The 23,721-nt window shown below is 42.5% G+C and overlaps 11 protein-coding genes across 11 annotated transcripts; 5 read left to right on the plus strand and 6 right to left on the minus strand.

Moving 5' to 3' along the window:
• Positions 1-211: 211 nt before the first annotated feature.
• FA14DRAFT_106061 (acid phosphatase/Vanadium-dependent haloperoxidase) lies at positions 212-1,024 on the plus strand (the record flags this gene model as incomplete). The annotated part of the gene is made up of 1 exon (XM_025495767.1): positions 212-1,024. A coding segment is annotated over one exon (813 nt), but the record flags the coding sequence as incomplete, so codon positions are not given.
• Positions 1,025-1,372: 348 nt separating this feature from the next.
• FA14DRAFT_116769 (Pkinase-domain-containing protein) lies at positions 1,373-2,668 on the minus strand (the record flags this gene model as incomplete). Its single annotated transcript, XM_025496192.1, has 1 exon — positions 1,373-2,668. The coding sequence occupies one exon, from the start codon at positions 2,666-2,668 to the stop codon at positions 1,373-1,375; it is 1,296 nt and encodes a 431-aa protein (XP_025357018.1).
• Positions 2,669-4,061: 1,393 nt separating this feature from the next.
• FA14DRAFT_159119 (uncharacterized protein) lies at positions 4,062-6,545 on the plus strand. The gene has a single exon (XM_025498061.1). The coding sequence runs from the start codon at positions 4,169-4,171 to the stop codon at positions 6,458-6,460; it is 2,292 nt and encodes a 763-aa protein (XP_025357019.1). The 5' UTR covers positions 4,062-4,168; the 3' UTR covers positions 6,461-6,545.
• On the minus strand, positions 6,542-7,754 carry FA14DRAFT_169674 (NAD(P)-binding protein; the record flags this gene model as incomplete). The annotated part of the gene is made up of 1 exon (XM_025500224.1): positions 6,542-7,754. Exon 1 carries the CDS (start codon positions 7,712-7,714, stop codon positions 6,542-6,544), a length of 1,173 nt encoding a protein of 390 aa, XP_025357020.1. The 5' UTR covers positions 7,715-7,754.
• Positions 7,755-8,719: 965 nt separating this feature from the next.
• FA14DRAFT_118951 (PLP-dependent transferase) lies at positions 8,720-10,222 on the plus strand (the record flags this gene model as incomplete). The annotated part of the gene is made up of 1 exon (XM_025496325.1): positions 8,720-10,222. The coding sequence occupies one exon, from the start codon at positions 8,720-8,722 to the stop codon at positions 10,220-10,222; it is 1,503 nt and encodes a 500-aa protein (XP_025357021.1).
• A 529-nt stretch (positions 10,223-10,751) lies between these two features.
• FA14DRAFT_159120 (uncharacterized protein) lies at positions 10,752-12,490 on the minus strand. The gene has a single exon (XM_025498062.1). It carries the CDS (start codon positions 12,062-12,064, stop codon positions 10,922-10,924), a length of 1,143 nt encoding a protein of 380 aa, XP_025357022.1. The 5' UTR covers positions 12,065-12,490; the 3' UTR covers positions 10,752-10,921.
• A 1,596-nt stretch (positions 12,491-14,086) lies between these two features.
• Positions 14,087-17,153, minus strand: FA14DRAFT_176028 (uncharacterized protein; the record flags this gene model as incomplete). The annotated part of the gene is made up of 3 exons (XM_025500634.1): positions 14,087-16,236; positions 16,316-16,434; positions 16,498-17,153. 3 exons carry the CDS (start codon positions 17,151-17,153, stop codon positions 14,087-14,089), a joined length of 2,925 nt encoding a protein of 974 aa, XP_025357023.1.
• Positions 17,154-19,406: 2,253 nt separating this feature from the next.
• FA14DRAFT_159121 (uncharacterized protein) lies at positions 19,407-20,298 on the plus strand. The gene has a single exon (XM_025498063.1). The coding sequence runs from the start codon at positions 19,419-19,421 to the stop codon at positions 20,079-20,081; it is 663 nt and encodes a 220-aa protein (XP_025357024.1). The 5' UTR covers positions 19,407-19,418; the 3' UTR covers positions 20,082-20,298.
• On the minus strand, positions 20,276-20,674 carry FA14DRAFT_128959 (uncharacterized protein; the record flags this gene model as incomplete). Its single annotated transcript, XM_025496882.1, has 3 exons — positions 20,572-20,674; positions 20,384-20,495; positions 20,276-20,315 (listed from the first exon to the last, which is right to left on the minus strand). Coding segments are annotated over exons 1-3 (234 nt in total), but the record flags the coding sequence as incomplete, so codon positions are not given.
• Positions 20,675-21,517: 843 nt separating this feature from the next.
• Positions 21,518-22,875, plus strand: FA14DRAFT_128960 (mitochondrial carrier). The gene is made up of 2 exons (XM_025496883.1): positions 21,518-21,703; positions 21,780-22,875. The coding sequence occupies exons 1-2, from the start codon at positions 21,676-21,678 to the stop codon at positions 22,667-22,669; spliced, it is 918 nt and encodes a 305-aa protein (XP_025357026.1). The 5' UTR covers positions 21,518-21,675; the 3' UTR covers positions 22,670-22,875.
• FA14DRAFT_140635 (protein methyltransferase) lies at positions 22,826-23,355 on the minus strand (the record flags this gene model as incomplete). The annotated part of the gene is made up of 1 exon (XM_025497105.1): positions 22,826-23,355. The coding sequence occupies exon 1, from the start codon at positions 23,336-23,338 to the stop codon at positions 22,826-22,828; it is 513 nt and encodes a 170-aa protein (XP_025357027.1). The 5' UTR covers positions 23,339-23,355.
• Between the last annotated feature and the right edge of the window lie 366 nt (positions 23,356-23,721).

Here is a 23,721-nt window from a genome sequence, read left to right on the forward strand (position 1 = left end):
GGCATTAAGATTTCATCTCCGCTTTCAAATGTCAAAAATGAACGCCGCTGATCAAAATTCCGCCGGCGTTGGAGCTCAGCCTTCACAACCACCATCACGTAATCGATTAGAACCGCGTTCGAACAATCAACCACGACCTTCTTCACAGCATCAAAGATCCAATTCTGATTCTTCTTTTACTTCACGTATTTTTGCACCGGCTTCTTATTGGTATGACGAAATGCGATGGACAACAAGAGATCATGATAAAACAACGGCAACAAAACGTTGGGAATTAATCGTTTCTTATGCGCCAGATTGGGTACTTACCGTTCTTACTGCCGGTCTCTTACAGATCATAAACAACGTTTATGGTTTCAGACGGGAATTCTCCTTGACCGATACAAGTATTCAACATACCTATGCAACTCATGAACGGGTCAGCGTTGGACTCTTGGCAGTCTTGGCTTTCGTTATCCCTCTTGTGATCATGGCCGTTGTTTCTTTGGGCATCAGTAGAAGTGTTTGGGATTTTCATGCTGGCTTTCTTGGTCTGGTTGTTGCACATGCTTTCACACTTACTGCAACCACGATTATCAAAGTATGCGTCGGAAGACCAAGACCGGACTTTATCGATCGTTGTCAACCTAGAGCGGGAAGCGTAAATGCATCTCCCTATGGCTTAGCAACACAAGCAGTTTGTACGACAGACGTCACCTCCCACTTAATCCAAGATGGTTTCCGATCTTTCCCTTCAGGACATTCCAGTACTGCATTTGCAGGTTTGACCTTTTTGACTTTATGGTTCGCAGGCAAATTCCACCTCTGGCAACGTGGAAGAGGAAACGCTTTCGCTTCTTGGATCTTGTTCATTCCTATGTTAGGAGCCACTTTGATCGCCGTTTCAAGAACGATGGATTATCGTCATCATGCCACAGACGTTATCGCAGGTGGTATTCTCGGTTTCGTGATCGCTTTATCGGCTTATCACAACTATTATCCTCCCTTGTGGCATTATCAAAGTCATAAACCTTGGACGCCAAGAACGTCTTTGTTCCATACTATTCATCATCATCACCGCCTTCGATTAGACGGAAGTGGAGACGAGATGGACCTGGAGCGTAATCAATTACGTGGTCAAGAACATTCTGATGATACACATGATTCAGACTTTGCAACGAGACCTGAAGTACCGTTTAAAGGCAATGCTCAATACACCGATCATCCAGACCAAGACGAAGCGTTAGAATTATCGCCTGGTCCTGGACGTTCTACCCTAAATTAAACATGATACCCCCCAAAAAAATCGCTTCAAATGCGTTTAATACAAAAGGAGAATACAAATTTACCGTTGTAGTATTACAATTTTATCATTGCTTTTTGCCGTTTCAATTCATGCAGATGCCTCTCTTTCCTCTTTTCGTTGCAATGCCTCATCGATGATCATTGTTGGAGTTGCGATAGAGCTCATCGTGGTATCTTGAACGGGTTCTTGCGTAGAAGGCGTTATTGTGACCTTATCAGACATTTGCGGTTGTCCAATCTCACTCCTTATCCTTTGTTGTTCTTTTTCACGATGAACATGATCTTGTAATGCTTGTGCGGCTGCATCTCTTCTTGCTTTTCTACTTTCAAACTCGTGCCATTCACCTTGAACAGCTTGCAATAATGCTGCTGGCTTTTCGGCTGGTGGTGAATTGGTGGTAAAGTAGGACAATGCGAGACCTTCAACAGCTGAAACACGCTTTCGGGGATTATAGGTGAGCAATGCCAAGGCGACTTCAAGTGCATCATCTGGGACTTGTTCTTCTGATCCAACTAGATTCCGCAAATGCTCCTTATGTGATTTGATAAGAGTGCCATCCCCATCGTTGCTTGCTGGTCGGATCAAGTCAAACCAAGGCAGCCGCTCTGCCTCTGGCCATTCATCTTTGGATACCGGTCCCAAGATCTCAAACAGCAACTGAACTTGATGAATCTCATCCATGCCTTGAAAGATTGGCTTTCTGAGAAAGAGCTCTAAAAAGATACACCCAGCGCCCCAAACGTCAATCGCATCATCATAGCTCGTTTCACCGAATAACAGTTCGGGTGCACGATACCACAACGTAACCACTCGATTGGTATAATCCAACGTTTTGTTTCGTGCAGAAGGACGAGTCTGTTTGACGTACGTTCTTGCCAAACCGAAATCTGCCAATTTAAGCGTGCCCTCGTTGTTGAGAAGTAGATTTGAACATTTCAAATCACGATGCAAGATACGATGTTTGTGCAAATAAGCCAATCCAGACAACAATTGCGCGGCAAGAGATTTGATATGAGCAGGCGAGAATGTGATCGAAGGTTGTGCCAAGATACCGTTTAGATCATGCTGTAAATACTCGAAAACCATATAGATCGAATGTTTGCTGAGCATCATTTCATGCAACCGGACGACGTTCTCATGCTTCAAACCTTGCAAAAGTTTCACCTCACGTAAAGCTGTGATTGGAAATCCATCTCTTTCGCTCTCCATTCGAATCTTCTTAAGTGCAACAGTGATGCCAGTCTTGTCTGATTTAGCTTTGAACACTTGCCCATACGTACCCTCGCCAACTTGCGCAACCCGATCATACACTTCATCAGGTCCAGCACGAAGTGGTATAGAAGGAGCAGAATGTTCGATGATAAAGGCATTATCTGCTTGCATCTTCTCGCTTTGCATTTCTGTGTCGTCGGCCAACTCATTGCCATTACCATGCTTCTCTCTTTCTCTTCTAGATGGACTTGACGATGGTATTCTACGACGCAAGATTCGTGCGACTGGACTTGATTGTCGATCATCATCACGATCCCAGCCTCTGCTTCTGTCTCCATTGTAATGATTGTTGCTAGTGTGTGGAGATCTATCTTTTCCGTTTTCGACCTTTTTTTGCGCAGGACTACTGTCGCCATGCCAGTCTCGGTCTCTGCGTTTATACTCATCATCGCGACTCCGTCTGTCTCTGTCTCGATCTCTGTCCTTATTGTTTCTATTATTCCTTGATTCATCGCGATCTCTTCTGTCAGGCCGCGATGCTTCCATCTCATTCTTTCCGTCATCATTCTTTCTTTGCATCTCCCTGTCATCGTCTCTGGCTTTTTGTCTTGCAGCTATAAGATCTTCCAAAGTGACAGTTTCATCATCACTGTCAAAGCCTGCACTACGCCTTCTTCTTTTCAGTCTCTCTATCCTCCTTTTCCGAGTCTCTTCATCCTCTTCTTCATCGTCATCAGCAGCTTTTCCGGTTGAATCATGTCGAGGCTCCAATCTACTCTCTAGAGAACTTTTGCCGAAACCACCTCGTGCAGATCTTCCGTCTGATTCTCTCTCTCGCTTCTTGGAATGATTATCGCGACTGCCCCATCCACGATCTCTTTCTCTGTCTCGATTCTTTCGAGATTTCCAATCTTGATTCCTGTCTCTTCCGCCTTTGCCGTTCCTGTCCTTTGGTCGTGAAGGACCTGCATCTCGAGAAGACCATCGACCTGAGTCGTTCCGATTACCTCTATCGTTGTCTTGAGAGCCTCCATACCTTCTGAAAGAATCTTGTTGAGGTGATCTCGATCGTCTTGGAGGAGAGTCATTTCGACCTTCTCCGTTAGCATCCTTTGCGCGATTATCATTTTTGTACGCTGAGCCGCTTGAAGATGCCATATTGACGATGATGGCTTAGCAGTTCGTGCCTGCTTTCCCTTTCTGTAATAAACACGTTTAGGTTTCCGAGATGACCATGGCTATACCTTACTCGATGCCAAAGAATTCCCAAAGTGTTGCTTTGAGATGATCAACTTTGTATGAATATTGTCACCCGATTTCAATTTCATCTCAGCCAAGCGGACAATTGGATTTTGGATTGCACCTTTGCGCCCGGCGTGATTTTTATGTTGGCGCAGGGCATAAGAAAAGGAGGTGAGGGAGGAACACTCAGCATGCACCTGCAACGCGTCTTTTAAAACGACACTAAACCCCGGCGCGTCTATCAACAAAATCGATGAATAAACGTGTATAAAATTAATAAAATAATTATATCCGCTCAAGATACCTCTTCTCATTCTTCCACCATCATCTAAACAATATCAAACCTATGCCAAAGCTCTTTTCAGAGCATGTGAGCAGGCTTCCATGAGTCGGAAACACAATCTCTAAAGTCGCTCAATAAGGCTAAATATGGCGCCAAAACGACAAAAATCCGCGCTTGCACGCACTCCTAACAACCAAGATGTTAATATGAGTGAAGGTACGGCTCGCAAAAACGAGAAGTCTTTAAGCACATCGAAAGTGAATAGAAATACACATGACAGATCCAGTCCAAGTGGAGAAGATGACGACTTCGAAGAGGATGAAGAGGAAGATGATGATGAAGACGAAGAGGACGAGGATGAAGATGATGACGATGAAGAAGAGGAGGATGAAGGCGTAGATGACAATGGAGGATTCGATGAAAAGTTCCTTGCACAACTAATGGCTATGGATCCGATCTTCTCAAACAAAAATGGGCAGCCTGCCGTCTCATCGCAAATGACTTTTGAAACGCCATCGAATGGCACAGCTTCCTCGACAAACAAGGATGACCCCGTGTCCACGCGCCCGCTTCCTGCTTCGCATGGGACTCCGTTTCCGAATATGCCTGCTTATGCTTCTGCTGCTTCCACTCCCTCAAATGAGTTCTACGATGGCGCGATCAATTTTTTGACAGAGGTCTTGGGATCGTCTGATCCTTCGATGTGGAATAGCGCTGAATCACAACAGAATCAAACTGGATGGCCTGCTGAACAACAATTCACAACTGTACAAACTGCTGCAAGTCCTGCACCTACGCAAGCTCAATTCAAGAATTTGCAACCTTTGATTGGGAATCTAATCGCAAGGCTTAAAGGGCAACCTGTCGATGAATCAGAGCAAGGGGCAAGAGTGTTGGAAAATGATCTTGTAGTTTTATTGCAGAGTTTGATGGCCCAAAGACAAGCTCAAGAGGAAAGGAAGAGTACGCAGAAATCAGACAAAGGACAAAAAGATGCCACTCCACGAGCCGAGGTACAACGCAAACCAGCACAAACGCCGCAACAACCTACGATTTCTCAACCGAATGCTGCCTTTCCTACCATGGATGAGATAAACGCACTTGCAGCATCTTTCCCGATCATGGCAGATGCAAATGCAAATGCGACGCAGCAACCTCAGGCTGGATTCTCCATTGTTGATTTTGACTTTGGCGATGATGATGACGATCCTGATTTTGTGCCCAGCAACCTCAATTTGGCGCAGCCTTTTGATGAATCATCACAAGCGCTCGCACAAGCTTTGGCGAGTACGAATGGTCAAAACGGAAATACGGATGCATGGCAACAAATGATGTCTTCGTTCGGCAACCCAGGCTCTACTCCGGCTGGTACAGGTATGGCTGCAGGCATGCCCATGTCACCTGCAGGAGGAGGGGAAGCAAGACGAACGAGATCGGTCTCAAAGAATACAGACAACCAAACACTAAGTTCTGCAGCATTGAAACAGCTTGACAATTCAATACCGCCCAATACATTGACCGAAGATAGTAGGGAAGATGGCACAAGTTCGACACATGAAAGTGAAGAGGAAAATCCAAAAGGAAAGAAACGTAGGGTTTACACTACGGAAGAAGCCTTGGAAAGAAGAAGAGAAGCAAACCGAGAATGTGCACGAAGACAAAGAGCGAAAAAGAAAGAAGAGACGGAAGCGATTCGAAAGGAGTTGGAAAGGATACAGTCTTTGGGGATCGGAGGAGCAAAGGTGGGATCTGAGAATATAATTGATGTGACGCAAGCTTTAGTGGGAAGAAGAAAGCGCGGTAGACCTCTAGGAAGCAGGAATAGAAGAACGATGGAAGATATGAAGAGATATAGCGAAGAAGTTGAACAGGAAAACGAAATGGCCGATTTACGCGCTGATAATCGAATGCTACGAGCTGAAATGCATCGATTACAAGAAGAGAATGCTAAACTTCGAGCTAATGCATTGCGTCATGAAGAAGTGATGCAAATGATGGGCGAACATGACTTGATCAAAAATAAAGAGAGAAGAAACGGGAAACGGATATCGTACGGAGGTCGTTCTTCACACCAGGGAGGAAGTCCAATTCATGATGGATTAGACGAAGGAGATGATTTGCCGAACAACTTGTCGAACACTCAAGATCCCGCTGGAGATTTCTTAGCCTACAATCCCTTCCGCTCATTTCAGCGGGCGGGAAATTCTCATTCGGTGAGGGAAACTGTTGAGTTGCCCCCACCATCTTCACTACGTAGACAAGAGCAAAACATTGATTCAGGTTTTCATAATCCTCGTACAGGACCTCGTGGAGTGCCTGCACATCGAGCGATTCACCATCAACAGCAATCTTCTAGGGTTGTTGGAAATCCAAGGGATTCCCTGCAAGATCTCTTACAAGCAGCGGCTACTGAGATGGGAGGATACGATTATACTTGAGCATCGGAACGGCTAATACTGTATTTATAGATTGTATAATAGACGGATTCTTATTCAAAGACATAGAGGTATATTGACAGTTTATTGGGTGGCAGCTTGGGGTTGAGTGCTATGTTGAGCAGTGTAAGCACCTACGTTATCGAGATTCTTGACTGCATCTTCGTTACCGGTTGCTTCACGAAGTTGTCTTGTACTGAATTCCCATAATTTCTGTGCGACGCTGTCATCTTTACCGATCTTACAGATATCAGGCGTACGACGGTTACCCCAAGGGAAAAAGTATTCACCTTGATAATTCTTTTCTTGAACTTCGGCCGCACATGCTGCATACAATGAATTCCATGCACCTTTTGGTGGTGGCATAGAGACCAAATTTGAATTGAATGCCTTACGTACCAAACGTTCTCCCAAACCTGGTTTTGAATCTTCACTGTTATCAGCGTGCGAACGTGAATGGAAGATTTCGGTTGAAATCACACCTGGATGGATGACATTGACTCGAACTCCGTTATCCTTTGGATCGCCCAACTTTTGTGCAAGCTTACGTGTGAATAAGACGTTGCAAATCTTTGTACGTAAGTAAGCTCCTGCACCGTATGTTTCCTTCTTTTCTGCAATATCGTTCAATAACCATTCTTCAGAAACCTTCATTGGGTTCAAAAGACGATTATCCACATATCCAGTCACATCAGCAGCGACAATGACAACTCTCACATCGCTCTTACCTGTCTCTTCTTGTTGTTTACGTGCGGTACTTTGTAGTAAAGGCAAGAATTGATCGATCATGAGCATGTGTGACAAATGACTTGTAACGAAAGCTACTTCCAATTCGGGAGCTTTTCCTTTTGTGAATTCGGGAGGAACGATTGCAGCATTACAGATCAAAATATCCAAACGATCATTACCTTTCTTGAAATTTTCCGCATAATTTTGAACTGCTCTAACATCACTCAAATCAACCGCTTGATCAGCATGAACGCTACCTCCAGGGTATTTAGGACCACTTTTCGGATCACCTTCTTCCGAATGAGGTTCTTTTGAATCCAAAGAAGATTGAATATCTTTTGCTGCATCTTCTGCTTTTTTCGGGTTACGACATGCCAAGTGAACGTTTGCCCCGTGTAATGCTAATTGACGTGCAGTTTCTTTTCCTACACCTGAATTACTTCCAGTCACGATTGCGACCTTTGAACGTAAATCGGTCATTTGAGCCAATGTAAAGTTGGACTTCCAACCACCATATCCGTAAACCATTTTGACTAATTGTTGTTGTTGTTTGATGATGAGGGGGGAGGTTCTATGGTTTTGTCTGAGTAGAGTGTCGGGAAATGACATCCTTTATAACCTTTTTTTGTACAAGTATCCTGTGGCTTACGCTTATCCAATTGAGCATAAAAGTATACTAAGGGTTGTTAACATAATGCACCTTTGTGTGGAGGTTAAACGCGTATCTCGTCGTTAGAAGCCGCGGTGTTAAAACATTATGATCATCTTTGTGTATGCCACACACATTAAACCAAACCAAGAACCTGGAACATGCTGTGCTCCTCCTATTTTTGATTGAATCTATTCGGTGATAAAGAATAATCCCTCGGTATTAAGCATCATATGATTAGATAGTGCGTCATTTGAAATGACATAGGAAAAATGATCAAATGCTTCGCGCTAATACAATCTTGAACATCTTCAAGAGTCCCTTCGATTACTCTCCTCATCGATCGATTTGAATGAATAATTGTCGGCACCCCGTCATCTTGAAGGATAACTACTTGATAGAGAGCCTGGCAGCTAAAAATAAGCTGGGCGTTTAATAAAAGCGCGTCTAAGATGCTCCTCACACGCAAACAATACAAATGGGGTAAACCGTGGCTTGATTACCAATTTTAAGCTTTTTCCTAATTGTGGTCCTGGTGACTCATTCTTTTGCAACCACACACACTCGGCTAAAGTGATCTTTGCATCAGAATGGCTTCAATAGAACAAAACGAACCCGAGTCATCTCAGCATGATAATTCTCATACAGAAGGGATGACTGTATCAAACGATGAATCGTATAAAGGAAGTGCATCTTATGCTAATGGGCAACCCGAAGATTCTATCCTTTCAAACGCTGTCATTCAATCAACTTCAGATCAAGAGCAGGACGCTGCTGCCCAGAACGTAAGTATATCTGAATCCATTCAAACGCCCTCAATAAGTATGAGCGCAGGTGCGGATCCATGGGCAGATCCACCTGCATTCACACCGCATGTATCCGAAATGCGAAAGCCAGCAAGGGATAATCCATGGGCGACCGGATCTCCCGTTCCTGAAGCAAATGATGATCAGGATGACAGAGTGAATGCGACAGCCGAAAAGCTGAAAGATTTACAGACTGCTTCCAATGCTGCCCACACAGATATTCAAACAAGCAAAGCATCACAACAGAAATACAGCTTGACTTCAGATGAACGTGAAGGCGATTACGATTTACCAAAATTAGGCAAACCTGCTGCTCGATATTTTAACTTTAAACCAGGCTATCTGAACTTGAACAATGGCTCATATGGAGCATGTCCTCAACCGGTGATGGAATATGTGAAACAGCTACTAGACCAACAGGAAGAAACTCCCGACAATTGGCGATACAACGTGATGGGTGATTTAGTAGACGAAGCAAAAGCAAGTATAGCAAAGATTGTCAATGCTGAACCAGAAACGATTGCATTAATCCAAAATGCATCAACAGGAACAAATGCGGTTTTGAGAGATATGATCTTCAAAGACGGTGATGCGATCTTGACATTATCCTGCACATACGGCGCTGTCAATAAAACGATTGATTACGTTTTGGAAAATGAAAGATTACGTGGAATAAATGTCACAAATGAAGTCGTCTCGATAACTCTCCCATGCAAACACGAAGATATGCTAGCAAAACTGCGTGAAAGCATTGCAAGTGTGAAGAAAGCTGGAAAGAAAATCCGAATCGGAGTTGTCGATACAATCTTTTCTAGACCTGGTGTACGTCTGCCATGGGAAGAGATGGTTGCCATTCTGCGAGAGAATGGTATCCTCTCTCTTGTAGATGGAGCACACGGAATCGGAGCAATTCCAATCGATCTCAAGAAAGCCGATCCTGACTTTTTCGTTTCGAATTGTCACAAATGGCTATATGCTCACAGGAGTAATGCGTTCTTGTATGTGCCTCTTCGCAATAGACACATTCAAAGATCCGGTATGCCCACTTCATTCTGCTTCACACCAAACGCTACATCCGAAAATAATACTTGGTCACAACAATGGATGTTAAATGGAACAACAGATATGTCAGTCGCACTTTCCGTACAAGCCGCGATTCAATTCCGTCAAAAGTTGGGAGGAGAAGCAAGGATAATGAATTACAACCACGATTTAGCCGTTCGCGGGGGAGAAGAAGCAGCAAAGATTCTAGGAACTTCAGTGATGGATAATGAAGATCATTCATTAACAGCCTCGATGGTAAATATACGATTGCCAATCATTTCTTCACGTATTGCAAATGGAAATACGCAAGATCCCGTCGCATTCGAAAAATGGGCTCAAAAAGCGGAATCTTGGTTCTTTAAATCTTTGTTTGAAGAATTCAAATGTGCTGCTCCCGTTTTTGCACATGACGGAAAGATTTGGGTTCGAATGAGCGCTCAAATATGGCTTGATATTGACGATTTCAAATATTGTGCTCGTGCTTTATTGGACCTTTGTAAACGTATAAATGAGGGGCAGGTAACCGATCTCAAATAAAATTGATACGATTTTCTGCTATCCTGAGTGAGACTTCGGCGTGAACCAGCTATTAGTACCCAGTACCTTACCGTGGGGAGAGTTGAATTTTCACACAAACTCATATGATTTTTTCTTGTTTATTTGTTTCTTTACGAACAAACAGAAACTTCAATTACACAGACTGCTTTGGCAACGGTGGGTGGACTCTATCTTAAGCTGGAATTTTTCATTCCACCCATCACCAAATAGTCTAGGTGTTTGCACACCTCTTTCTTACAATTTGGATGCGATTTGTCCAATCCTAAACGTTATTACCATATCCGAGGTCATTACCCTGGTGTTGCATAGAACTTTTCAATCTTACCACGGTAGTTTAGGCTCTAAAGTTGTTTCCGCAACTGGATGATGTTGCCAATTTTCTAATTAATAAATCTTAACTTCATCACACTTTCTCGCGGTGAGCTATTTCTTTCCGATATTGTACTATTATAGAGCATCTGCCCTATAAATGGGCGTACAAAAGTAATGGTGAGAGTAAGAAATCAACAACGAGAACGAGAACAAAGATTAGTAAAGACAAAAAAAGGAAGATCAACTTCTACAAACGGAAGTCTCTCCTTGAAAAAAAAAAGGAAAGAAAGAGGTAGCTATGAGAATACAGGAGGACGAGAAGTGAATGAGCAATCCAAGAAAAATAAGAAAGAATGTGTGAAGAATTTATGCTGTCATGGCAAAATAACTATTGTTGTTGTGATGCGAATAACTATGCGAGCTACCAGTTCCGTTTGCGTTCATGCTACCGTTTGACATTGGCGATGCATATGTGCTATATTGAGTTGATTGAGGGGTGTGCGGTCCGTTATTTTGATTGTTGAAGTTGTTCATCAAGTTGGTAAATGCGGCTGCAGTGGATGGGTTGATCGGTGGCATAAACTCCATCGGAGGATAGTTGGAAGTAGTGGTGGTGGCGGCGCCACTTCCGACTGCGTATTGCGCATATGTGTTTGACATACCATTGCTATCAAGAGAGTCACTTGTATCTGGACGACGATGCGGTGCTGGCTGCAAGCTGCTATACGGGGATGATTGCGATGCGGCCATGATATCGTTAAAGTTTGCGAACATGGGATTGCTCGGGAACGCAGCAGCAGCGGCGGCGGCGGCTGCTACAGCAGCTGCATTTGCATCTTCGCCGACCAATGATGGTGAGCTATGATCAGAAGCAGCAGCTGAGAAGCCATCGCCACTTGCAGTGTTTGACACAAAGTCTTCATCACCGTCGCCACCAAACCATTGAGCATTGTTGGCATCGAATTGAATGCCTTGTTCGGTGACTTGTTTGGTGAACTCAACACTTGCCAATGGTTGTGGCATGTTGGGCATACCAAAAGCGGTGGTGAGAGCATCAATTGAGAAGCCTGCTTGTTGATTTGCATCAATACTTGTTGTTTGACTATCACGGGGTGAGAGACCACGCTCGGCGCGCATTTGGTTCAGCTCTTGTAACATGGATTGATTTTGACGAAGAGATTCTTCCAACTTCAAGCGAAGGACTGCATCATTGTGCAATGCATTACGAACGAACTCCAAAGACTTATTCACGATCAAATTCTTTGATGGACGACGAACAGTGCACGTTGTTGGTAGGTTGGCGGCTAATTCCAAGAATCGAACATTGAGGGATTCACGGCGAGCACGTTCAACGGCATTATGGGTTGCACGACGTTCGGCTGAAGTACCTTTCTTGTTGCCGCCTCCAGATGTCTTTCGAGTGATCGAAGGTTTGGAAGATGCAGTTTTATTGCCCTGCGGGATAGAACTGTAGTTCACGGTGGACGTAGCGGTTTGCGGAAGAGACATTTTGTAAAATTGATCTTTTTCGATTGAAATTGAATTTGTCGAGATTTACAGAAAGTATGTTGAGGGATTCTACTGCTGGGATCCGATACGATGCAGCGACTCTATGGCGCGCGGTATGGATATACTTGTTTTGTAGAAAGACGGTCAAAGTTGCGATTTGACAGACTATACGAAAGTGGATTAAAGATTAAATATTTGACGGTAATCGGCGATTTGTTGAAAGGTGATCTTTTTCCGCGAGTAAAACTCGAGCGTAATAGGATCAGAATTCAAGAATAGAGAAGAGGAGAAAAAGGACCAAGCCGTTTCGCGAGTAAAACTCAAGCGGACTAGGCAATGGTGATTGGATTTAAAGGAGGAGAAAGAAAGAGGCGAAACGCCGAGCCGTCAATAGCCACGAACGTGATGTGAAATGATGATGATGGTGATGACGAGAAGGAATGAAGGGGAAAGGGGATCATCATGAGAGCCAATTGCGCAATCGAAAGCCGCGCGCGGGATAGTCATGAGCGGCACTTTTGCCGTGATTTTCTAGAAATAGATATGAAGAAGCTAAGGCATAAAAGCAGTATAAAAGGTAATTGCATTTTTGGCATTAACCTGCGCTTTAATGCTGTTTTCATGCGTCGGCGCTTGTCGTATCGCGTTTTCTTTTATCCTGCAACCGCACTGCATCCATGTAGGGATGCTGTCACTAATATCTGGTGGCGTGCCAGACCCAAAGTAGAAGACAGGGGTGGTGTGCTATGATAACATTGATGGAAGGTTTAATTGTTCGTGAACCATAAATGTGAGGAAGAATAACAGTCTTTGCTTGATCTTTGTTTTGTCTGCCGTCTCAGTTGCGACCCAAGTAGGAACTACAAGAGTCTTATTTTACACTAAGGTGCACTTTAGTATGAAATAGTATCAAGATTTACCCAGGCTAAACTTCTTGTGACACAGTCCAGGTACATGAACGAATAAATTAAATTTCACTACTACAAAAAGGAAATCTGTGTTTTGTCTGACGCAGGGGAACCCTAAACCAAGCTGCTCCGCAAAAGTATAGAAGCAGTGCCTAGAACACAGCCATTTTGTTTTTTTTTATTGTTACAATTGTCTAAGACAGAAAAGGCCTGCATAAAGGGCTACAACGCCCTTATCATTACTTGTGCGTCATCAATCAAGAAGTCCGTTGGTAGGAACACAACCACAACAATGGGACCAATTCCAGCTTTGCATTTTTTACTGCTGCGGAAGATAAGAAGACATAGATTAAAACGCCAAATTGATGGACAATGACATGACTAAACTATTGCGTAGCTGAAGATTTTTGTGGATAATTCTACTCTGTATACAAAATGCCATCCAAGTGGCTGAAATGCGGAGAGAATGTTGACTGCTGCCACATGTTCAGCTAAACACATTCTTCCTTTGAATTATTCTCGTAGGGAAGGAGAAGCATCACATAACCAACTAACATTGAATAGCAACAAGACAGCAACAGGCCAGTACGTACAGTCAAACATTTGATCAGAGAGGTTCTTCCGTATGATGAAAATCCTACGGTAGAAGCAATACTGAGGAATATAACAAAAAAATTGTCAGATTACCTGTGTTGAGAGACCGTACTTAGTGTTCAGCTTAAAGCCTGCATAGGGTTAGGATATATATTCAGCTTAAAATCCATTAAGGTTTAGGATAAGGGTTGGGATTATATCCGAACCCTAGGTGGCCTTTTTACTGCATATGTCCTAAATGTGAGAAAATTTTCATCGAGTAGTTCCTTTCTTTATCACTTTCGCCTAAAAGTATTCATCTGAAACAGTATTATAATCGATATTTAAATAAAACACCTCGCTTATTCTTCTCCAGTGCTGCTCCATATGCCCCTATAATATGATAAATAATATTCAATTTCAATTTTCAAGAATACCTAAGAGACTGACAGAAAGAAAAGGTGACAATAAATGCCCTAGAAGACGAAGAGGAGAAAAGAGAGAGTAGAGTATATAAAAGAATGTTGATGGACATGAATGATCATGCGCATTTACCCCAATTGCATTTATTGCTTAGACAGCCTTCCGATTTATAACAAGATCCTCCCCAACCAAGTTTCGCAGAGCATGATTCATGATCGCAGAATAGTCCATTTTGACATTGTCCAGAAGTTCTGCAAGGATTTCCTGTAACTCCTTGACCGTTCAAGGGTACACATGTGGACTTGTAACAATTGCCTGAGATACAATCTTGCGATTTATAACATCCCGTTTGTCCTAATTGCATTTTTGCTGCACATTTTCTGTGATAACAGTTTCCACTCTGACATTGAGTACTTGAATGACAAGAAAGACCGTTAGAAAGAAGACCATTGGACGGCGTTGGGGATGAAGAAGAAGAGGATGAGGAGGTTGAGGAAGAGGCTGAAGAGGAAGAGGAGGACGAGGATGAGGAGGTAGAGGAAGAGGAGGATGATGACGTTGTTGTGGTACATGCTGGATAGATTGTCGTTGTACTAAATTTGACTACCGGAGGTGCACTTGCAGGAATGTTGGGGTCAGTGACTGTTGTTACGCCTGAAGTCACATCGACTGTGGTGGTGACGGTAGGTGTAGAGCCGTGTGTTTGTGTAACGGTTGTAATACTTGGAACTGTGATTGTCTGATCAAAATTTACAATGTCAGTCGATGTCAGCGTTTGTGTTGCGGTAACACTCGTTGATAAAGCATCGACAATTTTGATCGAATTTGTCGTCAAGACACCTTCAACGGTTGTGGTGACATAAGGTTCATAGATCGTGACTGTCTTTGAACCGAAAACCGTTTCGATCTGGGTGTAATCTGTTGAGATTAAAGTTCCATCGGTATAGATAACTTTTGTGTCCGTTGTATCCGTCACAGTCTCCGTTAAACTTTTGTCCGTGTATGTGGTGGTGATTGTAGGCGTTGGAGCACTTCTTCTTTCCATACGACGCTTCAAAGCATCACTACGCTTACATGGCGTTGGAGATGCAGTCTCTGTGACAACGATCAAATCGGTGATCGTGGAACCGACGGTGATGGTTGATGATGGTTTTGTAGAAAATGACGTCACTGTCACAGGGGGATATGTTGTCAGAGCTGTAACGACATCTGAACTTATAGAAGCACCCGTTTGCGTTGCCGTACTGGTCTTGGTAACCGTCAACTCTGTGGTAGAAGGAACAAAGATTGTAGAGGTGACCGGAGTGGCACCATATTCAATAATTGTTTCGGTAGAACTGATTGAGGTGGCAGTATAAAGTGTTGCCGTCAATAAATCGACAGTTGTTGCTGGCGTAGTGGTGAATTTGTTGAATGTCTCGATCGAAGTATATAAAAAGGATGTTGTACTCTGTTGGGTAATTGTATCCGTATTTGCATCAACGGTCTGGGTCACCAATGTTCCGGGTGCTCTGGTTGCCTGTTGATAAACCATTACCTGACCATTATTGCCATACGCATCGAAGCATGAGATAACAAAGGATAACATGTCCTTCGCAGGCCATTCTTGTCCACCATTAGAGAGGTTTAGAATGGTGAATGCTGCTCCATCGGGAGAAGTTTGTTTGTAGGCAAAATTGGAAGCAAATTCTGATGTGACCGATTCAAGTCTACATTGACCGTATTGATTTGCTCCGCATTGTCCATAATAACCAATAATATATTCCTCACCATTGATATCGGACCCATCATTTGGATAAGTTAATGTATATGTGTTTGGAACAAATTCCGCTGTCCAAGGCGGAACGATTTGAAGGGCACTGGAACATGTGGCAGAAGTTTGACCGTTTGTAGAAGTCGTAAAGGTGATCGGATGAAGTCCAAATGATAACTCTTGACCTTGTGCTGGTTGTTGATTGATGGTAACGTTGTGTGCCGTGAATTGACTAGAATCGTATTGGAGATCCGAAAGATAAGATGGCAAGTTCGTATTGCATGCATTCACAACCGGCAAATTTGTTGGACAAGATAAAGATGGAGTATACGTTGGCGAAGGCGCACTTGAGGTTGAGGTAGATGTGGCTGTACTTGCTCCTGACCCACATATTGAAGGGTCCACACATTCACATTGTTCAGTATATTCCCCGTTGGTTGCGAAAGTGAATGTAAAGGGCTGAACAATGTCACTTGCATTTAGTGTGTGGTAAATTGAGTCATACGGTTGAATGACTGCAAAAGATGATGAAACATATGAACAATATAAGCGAACTGGTTCTCGTGATTAAGTCATCAATATCTCTCAACTCACTGTCGCTTTGGAAATCAGGATAGAAGTAGTATTCTGATGCGGCACCTGGCACAGGGTTTCCGTTGAAGTAATGTGCTGTAATCTGTCCAGTAAAGTAGACAGGGAAGCTAAGTGTGACACTATATGATAGAAGCATAGAATAGTCAGCATCACTTCAGCAGAAATCAGAAATCTCTACTCACCTTCCAGGGCACGAATACGCAGACAACACGATATCACACTGATTTCCAGCCGGAGGATTGATTGTGACAGTCTCTGTTGTTTGCGTATTTGTCTGTTGTGTTACTGAATGATCCGTTGTTGAGGAATAACTATACGAGAAACTGACTGCGGCAGCCACCGTATCTTGTTCTATTTCTGCATCGAATCCATACGTTAGTGTGACTGTGATTCCTGCAGTGTATGATTGTGTGATTGAAGTGTCTGCAGTGACTGCCAAAGAATAACCTTGAGATACTTGGACAGCGACTTGAGTTCCAGGATCAGCAGTGCTGCCACTCAAAGTATTATTGGCAACTTGACAATCTTTAGTATCTTGGTTGAAATCGGATACAGTATAAGTGTTGCTAGTATAGCAGGCCTGTAAAGGCAATGCACCATTTTGTTGATCAATTTGATCGGGCACGTAAAATTGTACGTCTAAGTTGGGGTTTGATGAATCGTAGTCTTGACCGTACCCGCCATAATTGTAGAACTCGTTAGCATCATATTTTCCAACTGGAGCTTTATAAATCGGTGTAACCCCGCCAGCCTGAGCTTTTTGAGTATTGTTGAATGACCAATTCATCATTGCTTCAATGATCGAATCGGGAAAATTAGCGACATCTTCATTGTTCATTGTGACACATCTTTTCAACAAAAAAGATTGGGGAAAGGAGAGACGTTAGATGATTTGAATGCTTCAAAGACAGACTTTAGCATTATACCACTCACGATTCACCTGAACCATCACGCTTCTGTTGTGCAAGCAAACGCTTTACCAATGCTTCACTCCATTCTTGCTCTTGCTTGCTGATTGAAGCGGCATGTATAAGGGACGTGAATAGGACGAAAGGCAATAGGATGTTGCGAAAATGGCTCGAGATCAAAAACATTCTTCGAGAAAAGTGGGGGCAGGGAAGGGGAAGGAGGAATTATTGATAGAAGGGTGAGGTGTTAACATCTTAAGAGAAAAATGGCACTCTTTAAGTAGTCTTTCCAGAAATTCCCTCAATCAGAAAGCAGAGTAAATTATGACTCAAGATGTGCCTATCATAATAAATACTTCTCATACCGTCTAAATTACCTTTTGCTTTCATCGAGAAATCACAGGGAAAGTGTTATATTCTTTGTTGCCCACGTCAAGACGATAAACTTTTAAAATTTCATCATTTCAAATTGTGAGCCGCGGCTTAAGTTGTGTGAAACATATATGGGATGGAGATCAACTGCTGCAATCCTTGCCGATGAAAAAGAAGAATTATTCATGGTCACTGTCCCACTGTTTCGCAATGGAACATCAGATCGGGCGGCAATCCACGCATTTTAAGTCTTCTTCGGTGTCGATCGCACAATAAGAGACAAGAGTATGGCTTGTATGTTTTATCCTCCTTTTAATAAGATCCCGTCCTGTAAAGAACACAAAGATTCCAACTGTTCCATTCCGCCGGAGATGGAGGGTTCCTTGATTGATATTTGTTACGTAAAAAGCCTATAAGCATGCATACAAATGTCTTTGCATGCATTGTATGTTTGCATCTTCTCCGCCATCCACCGGCGGCAATTCAACTTCCCATAATAAAGGAACCTCGAGAATATTATCACAGTGGGGGACGTATTAGGATGACCTTTTAAGACCGATAGAATATTCGTTTTCTTTCAGCCACAATTTAGGCTCTTTATAAAGGCATATGTTCCTGATGCGTAGGGTCATAATTGTGACAATACAGACTATGCGGAGAAAAGTATAATGCTGCCGATCTAAATCTTTTTAGTCATTATTGACAAGAATGAGAGCTACCCGAAAAGTGTATTTTATATTTATGCATGTAAGACGGGACGTAAATGGCTTGAAACAAATAAATAGAATTTAAGCAGTATAAACAGTATGCATATAACAAATAAATAAATAAAAAGAGTAAGTAGTATAAGCAAAACATGCAAGGGTCCATGGCAGCATTAAGCTTTATAAAGAAGACAAAAACGGAAAGGCTCGGAAAGAATGTACCGTATATTAGGAGAAGTGACCTCGCTGTCACTATAAAGTGTGGCTTTGTTTTCAGGTTTATCGCTTAGATAAGTTAAAATTAAATAAAGTCGGACGCATACATTTTATATTATCATGTGTGATTATAAATGCAGTCCTGAACATTGTTCAGACGTACTGGAAGAGCTGGGTTTTGGGGTTGAGATAATATATTTAAACCCAAAGCATTTCAAAATGATATCTCCGGTATTTCCCAGTGCTTCTATAACACACTTTGAAGTTATGTCGGCTAAGACCATGCATTTCGTGCCATTAATTGTTTCGCAATCCCGTTCGAACATAAAGTTCCAGGCTTCTGTCGCCGGAGAACATGCTTTGAAAACCTTGACAAAAGCTTACCATGCTTTTTGTATGTCGGTAATCGTCTTTACACTCATCTTTCCCGATTAACTTTTTTTCAGGTACATAGTGTCGTTACAATGCAGTTGAATAAAATAGATTGATTTCAAACCCCACGTTGAGAATAATCTCTAGATGCATGATATGTTGGAAACATGCTTTTGTCTTGCCCCCTCCCCACTCACAAAGGAAAGAACCTTACTTTATCGGGAAATGAAGATTGACATTAAACCAACGCTTAATTCTTTTCGCTGATCTCGCCCGGCTCGGATCATCAAATCGGTTGTCGTTTAAATCTTCTTTGTCCTCTTTAGCGTCAATATTAAACTCAATTTCCCATCTCCATACGAATGAAAAGGTACCGGTTATGGTATCGTATTGAGAACTCGCACGATAGAATGCCGGATGTGTTATATAATCAAAAGTGATAAACCGAAACGCGCCGAACGCGCTTAAAGAATAAGAAGATCATTGGAGTAAATCAAACCAACACTTCCTCCATCCTTTGGAATATTCAAGATGAGCTCATCTTCGGGTATTTTGCGTTCAAGTGTAATGCCTGCTGCATCTCATATAGATGAAAGTGCAAAATATCCAACCGATTCAAGCTCTCAAACGTATTCGCTATTATTCTATGGTACTCTTGTTCATCCTGCCATTCTTGCACGAATGATAGGTCATCAAGGTTCCAATCTTATCGTTCAACCGGCCATTTTAGAGGGTTATGCTCTTCATCATGTAAAAGGAGAAGATTATCCTGGCTTGATACCATTATCAGACAGTCAAAAGGTTCTATCACAAGGAGATCCAGGTCATTCCAGCAAGTCACCCACCAAAACGGCTATTCGGGGTATGTTGGTAGAAGGACTAAGTGAAGCAGATGTACTCAAATTGGACAGATTTGAAGGTAATGAGTATATCCGTCAAGCTGTAAATGTTCTTTTGGACGAATCAGTTCAACCACTAAAGAATGATCAACGTTCCGAATCGCAAAGTATTGACCAAGTGCTTTCTTCTTTGACGCCGGAAAGGATTCAAACAATCTTGAACGAAAGACGTGCATCGAAAAGATGTCATGTCTATCGATGGTATGCAAGCACAGATATGTTAGAGCCGCGTATATGGACTTTTGAAACGTTTATGAGTAGTGGAAATCATCACAAGTGGTGGAATGATGCTTGATTAGGTGATGAAGATTAGCAAGAGTGATTCTCCCCGCAAATGCATGCTGTATTTATACAATGTACAATAGACTAATAATACAAAATAGATCTCGATGCCTTTTATACCATTCGCTTGCCTTTTTCAGGTGGTGGTGGCTGCTGTTGAGATGTAGAAGAGGGTGATGAATTTGCTTTGCCTAGATCTTCCTCATGGAACCCTAGATTTGACATTTCATCCTTTTCCATTAATCCGCTGTAAGAGTGAGTGCACTACTTTAGCCATACTGAGCATAGAAATTAAGCTGATAGGAACCTACTCACTTTTCCATCCTGCACTGCAAATACGACTTGCTAAGATGTCTGCACTTTCCATTATCCATCTTATTCTGTCTCATGCATGTCATATATTCTTTCATCACTTTTGTGCATTCACCTGAAAGTATGAAAAGGAATATCTGTCAGTTCCTTCTCCACCTTTTCAGACAGTTTTTCTCTGTCTTCACACTTACCATCATGATCAAGCGGGAATGAACCACGATCTGGAGGTGTGACACTGAAGCTTGAATATGTTGGCGGTCTTCCGAATGACATCTTGTCGTGATGAGAGTGATGCCAAAGGAAGTCTGTGCATTTCCGGTTAATGAACTGATTGACTTTATTCTTTTGTGCACGTGATAGTAGCAATTGACCAAATTTTTCCGTTTGTGCATACGCGTTTATAACGATGCATTTCAATTGCAACTCTTCTTTCTTCTTCTCCTTGTGCGGCATCAGGCACCGTTATTCTCCGTGTTGCTCCTAGGATCTTTTTTCTCTTTTCAGTGATCATCTGGTGAGCGTCAAACGGTCAAGCCGAGATACTTTTCAATGCGACTCCAGGGAAGAACATATGCCATCTTCTCGTTGAATTTCTCCTTTTGGGAGACATTCACCGCGACGAACATCTTAGTGCCCAGCATTCGATCATCTTTCAGTGCATCTTCAACGCCTGGATTGAATGGGCCGGTAGTTCGTACATCTTTTTGCCTTTTGTACAGAGATTTGGAATAATGAAATGGAATGCCATGATCATGAATCAATCATTTGATCCTAGAACCGATTACATAAGCTGTGCTCTTCGCTTTTCCGATCTTGAATCGGACCGGAGCGGTTTGCAGTGTGATACTTTTCTTGAAGCAAGTCATGCGCCAAAGAGAGAGAAAGAGGTCTTTTTCCGAATCTTATCGCGCAAGATAGAAAGGTCGCTCTTCAATCATTAAGACGTCATGTTCTCTGGTGAGAAAACGGAGTGCCGGATTGTTGTCCTATTTTTGTACGCTCAAAAAATGAACGCGAGAAAGGCCGATAAAGAAATACTTCGCTTACAGCGCAAAAGCGGGACAAAAGATTAAGAATAGTTAGATTATTTTAATGTAGATTTCCGATCGGGTGAGAAGCTTCAGTGCGGGCGAGCGAGTTCTGACTTTGTAGCTGCATATGCACTACTACTTTTGCAATCTTCTCGATAGTATAACCCTGTACCCCAACATACACTTCCAAAACATCATCTTTCCTCTTTCTCAACACCACTACCTCGATTTCATTCGATTCGCAGTGTTGATTTCACAGTCATCATGGCAACTCCAACAAAGAATCCCAAACGTGAGTCATTCCGATCCAGTCCGATGTTTCTTCTTCTGTCTTGCTCATTGACATGTCCTCTCTTTCTTTCACAAAGCTCTACCTTTCTATTGCCAGTTCACAGCCGGTGCAATAGCCGGTGTATCTGAGCTATTACTTCTCTATCCTCTCGATACGGTAAAGACGCGATTGATGTTACAAGGAAAAGTTCAAGCAGCCGGAGCAGAACATTACACTGGAATGGTTGATGCTTTTCGTAAAATTGTTGCAAGTGAAGGTTTTGGTAGATTATATCGTGGTTTAATTCCACCATTAATGTTAGAAGCTCCAAAACGTGCCGTTAAATTTGCTGCAAATGATTTTTGGGGTAAAACTTATCGTGGTCTTGCGGGAACGGATAAAATGACTCAAGGTCTTTCAATCCTAACTGGTTGTTCCGCCGGTGGTGTGGAAGCATTTGTCACCGTTCCATTCGAACTTGTAAAGATCAAATTGCAAGATAAAGCCCAGGCACATCTTTATAAAGGACCCGTAGACGTTATCAAGCAAGTAGTAGCAAGAGACGGTTTATTGGGAATGTACTCCGGGTTAGAAAGTACTTTCTGGCGACACGTTTTATGGAACGGTGGTTATTTCGGATGTATTTTCCAAGTTCGTTCATTATTGCCAAAGCCACAAAGTAAAGGACAAGAATTGCGTAACAATTTCATCTCAGGTGCAATTGGTGGATTTGTTGGAACAGCATTAAATACACCTGCTGACGTTTTCAAAAGTCGTGTTCAAAATGCAACTTGGGCCCCGGGACAAAAGAAACCTTGGACTTTCCCTGGAATTGCTAAAATTGCCAAAGAAGAAGGATTTAAAGGATGTTATAAAGGTTTCACACCAAAAGTACTCCGTTTAGCTCCCGGTGGTGGTGTTTTGCTCTTGGTTGTCGAAGTCGTTCTGGAACAATTCCGTCGCGCAATGGGACCTCCTTATATCTAAAAGAAGTCACTCTAAGAATCTCATTGCTGGATAGAGTACGACAATGTATGCAAGTCTTTCGATAAAAGTGGTGACATTGACGTTAATTTCAATCTCAATATAGTGTACAATAGATTGCATTCTAAAAATACATGCCTTTTGTAGAGCAAATCAGTTTCATGATGAAATAGTTGCAAATCCTTCCATCCAATCTCGCTCGGCAGAATCTTCTCTAGTTGTTTGACTTTCATCTTTTGCTTCCCACCACATCTTTCCGCTTCCGTATGAGATGCAAAGTTCAGTCTCGGCATCTACATTCTTCATCAAGGTGTAGCGTATAGTTTCTTTTGCGCGATCGAATGTATAAGATACGTTTGGAGATTCATAAGAATGATTAAAGAGAGATCCTAATCCTAATGCCAAAGCCATGGTTGAGCCATCTTTTCCTTTGCTCCAAATGTAGGTGTAATTGTCCAGTTGTGTATGTCGGCCATGCTCTTGGTATTCATCAGCGGGAAAAAGGAGGACGTGACTCACGTTAAGTAGCATTCCAGCTTGTAACGGTTTAGCGGCAAATACGCCTCTGCCTGCTTGATCTGTTTTGCGAACCGAAAGAGCACCTTTTGGAACCTCTTCATCATCTGCTATAGCATGTCTGCTGATTTCCTCTGCTCTTGCTTCATCATTCATCTCCTCCACCCCTCTTGATTGGTAGAGAAAGGAAGAGAAGAAGAATGTTTAATTCACACTTTCTTTTTTTTTTCTCCGATCCACGCTAAAAAAGTTGTCACATATTCGCCCGCACATCGTGTGATCGGCAAAGCACTTTAACATAAAGTCTATTTATAGGATCATGTAGAATATGAACATGAAACCAATTACTTCCAAAGAGAGTATTAACGGTTTATGAACTCCGCTTTGATTCTTTCCAACGGTTATGTTCATGAGTTTCCCAATTTTCCCCGGCATCTGTTCTATATACACGTTAACAGTCTTACTGCCGAAACCTTTGTTGAGAGAATCTACTTCTTTCCCCTTGTAAGCAGACTAAAAAGCTGTCAAGATGTTCAGTT

This window comes from Meira miltonrushii (genome assembly GCF_003144205.1).
Source record: "Meira miltonrushii strain MCA 3882 unplaced genomic scaffold FA14scaffold_1, whole genome shotgun sequence".
In the NCBI taxonomy this organism is placed as follows: domain Eukaryota; kingdom Fungi; phylum Basidiomycota; class Exobasidiomycetes; order Exobasidiales; family Brachybasidiaceae; genus Meira; species Meira miltonrushii.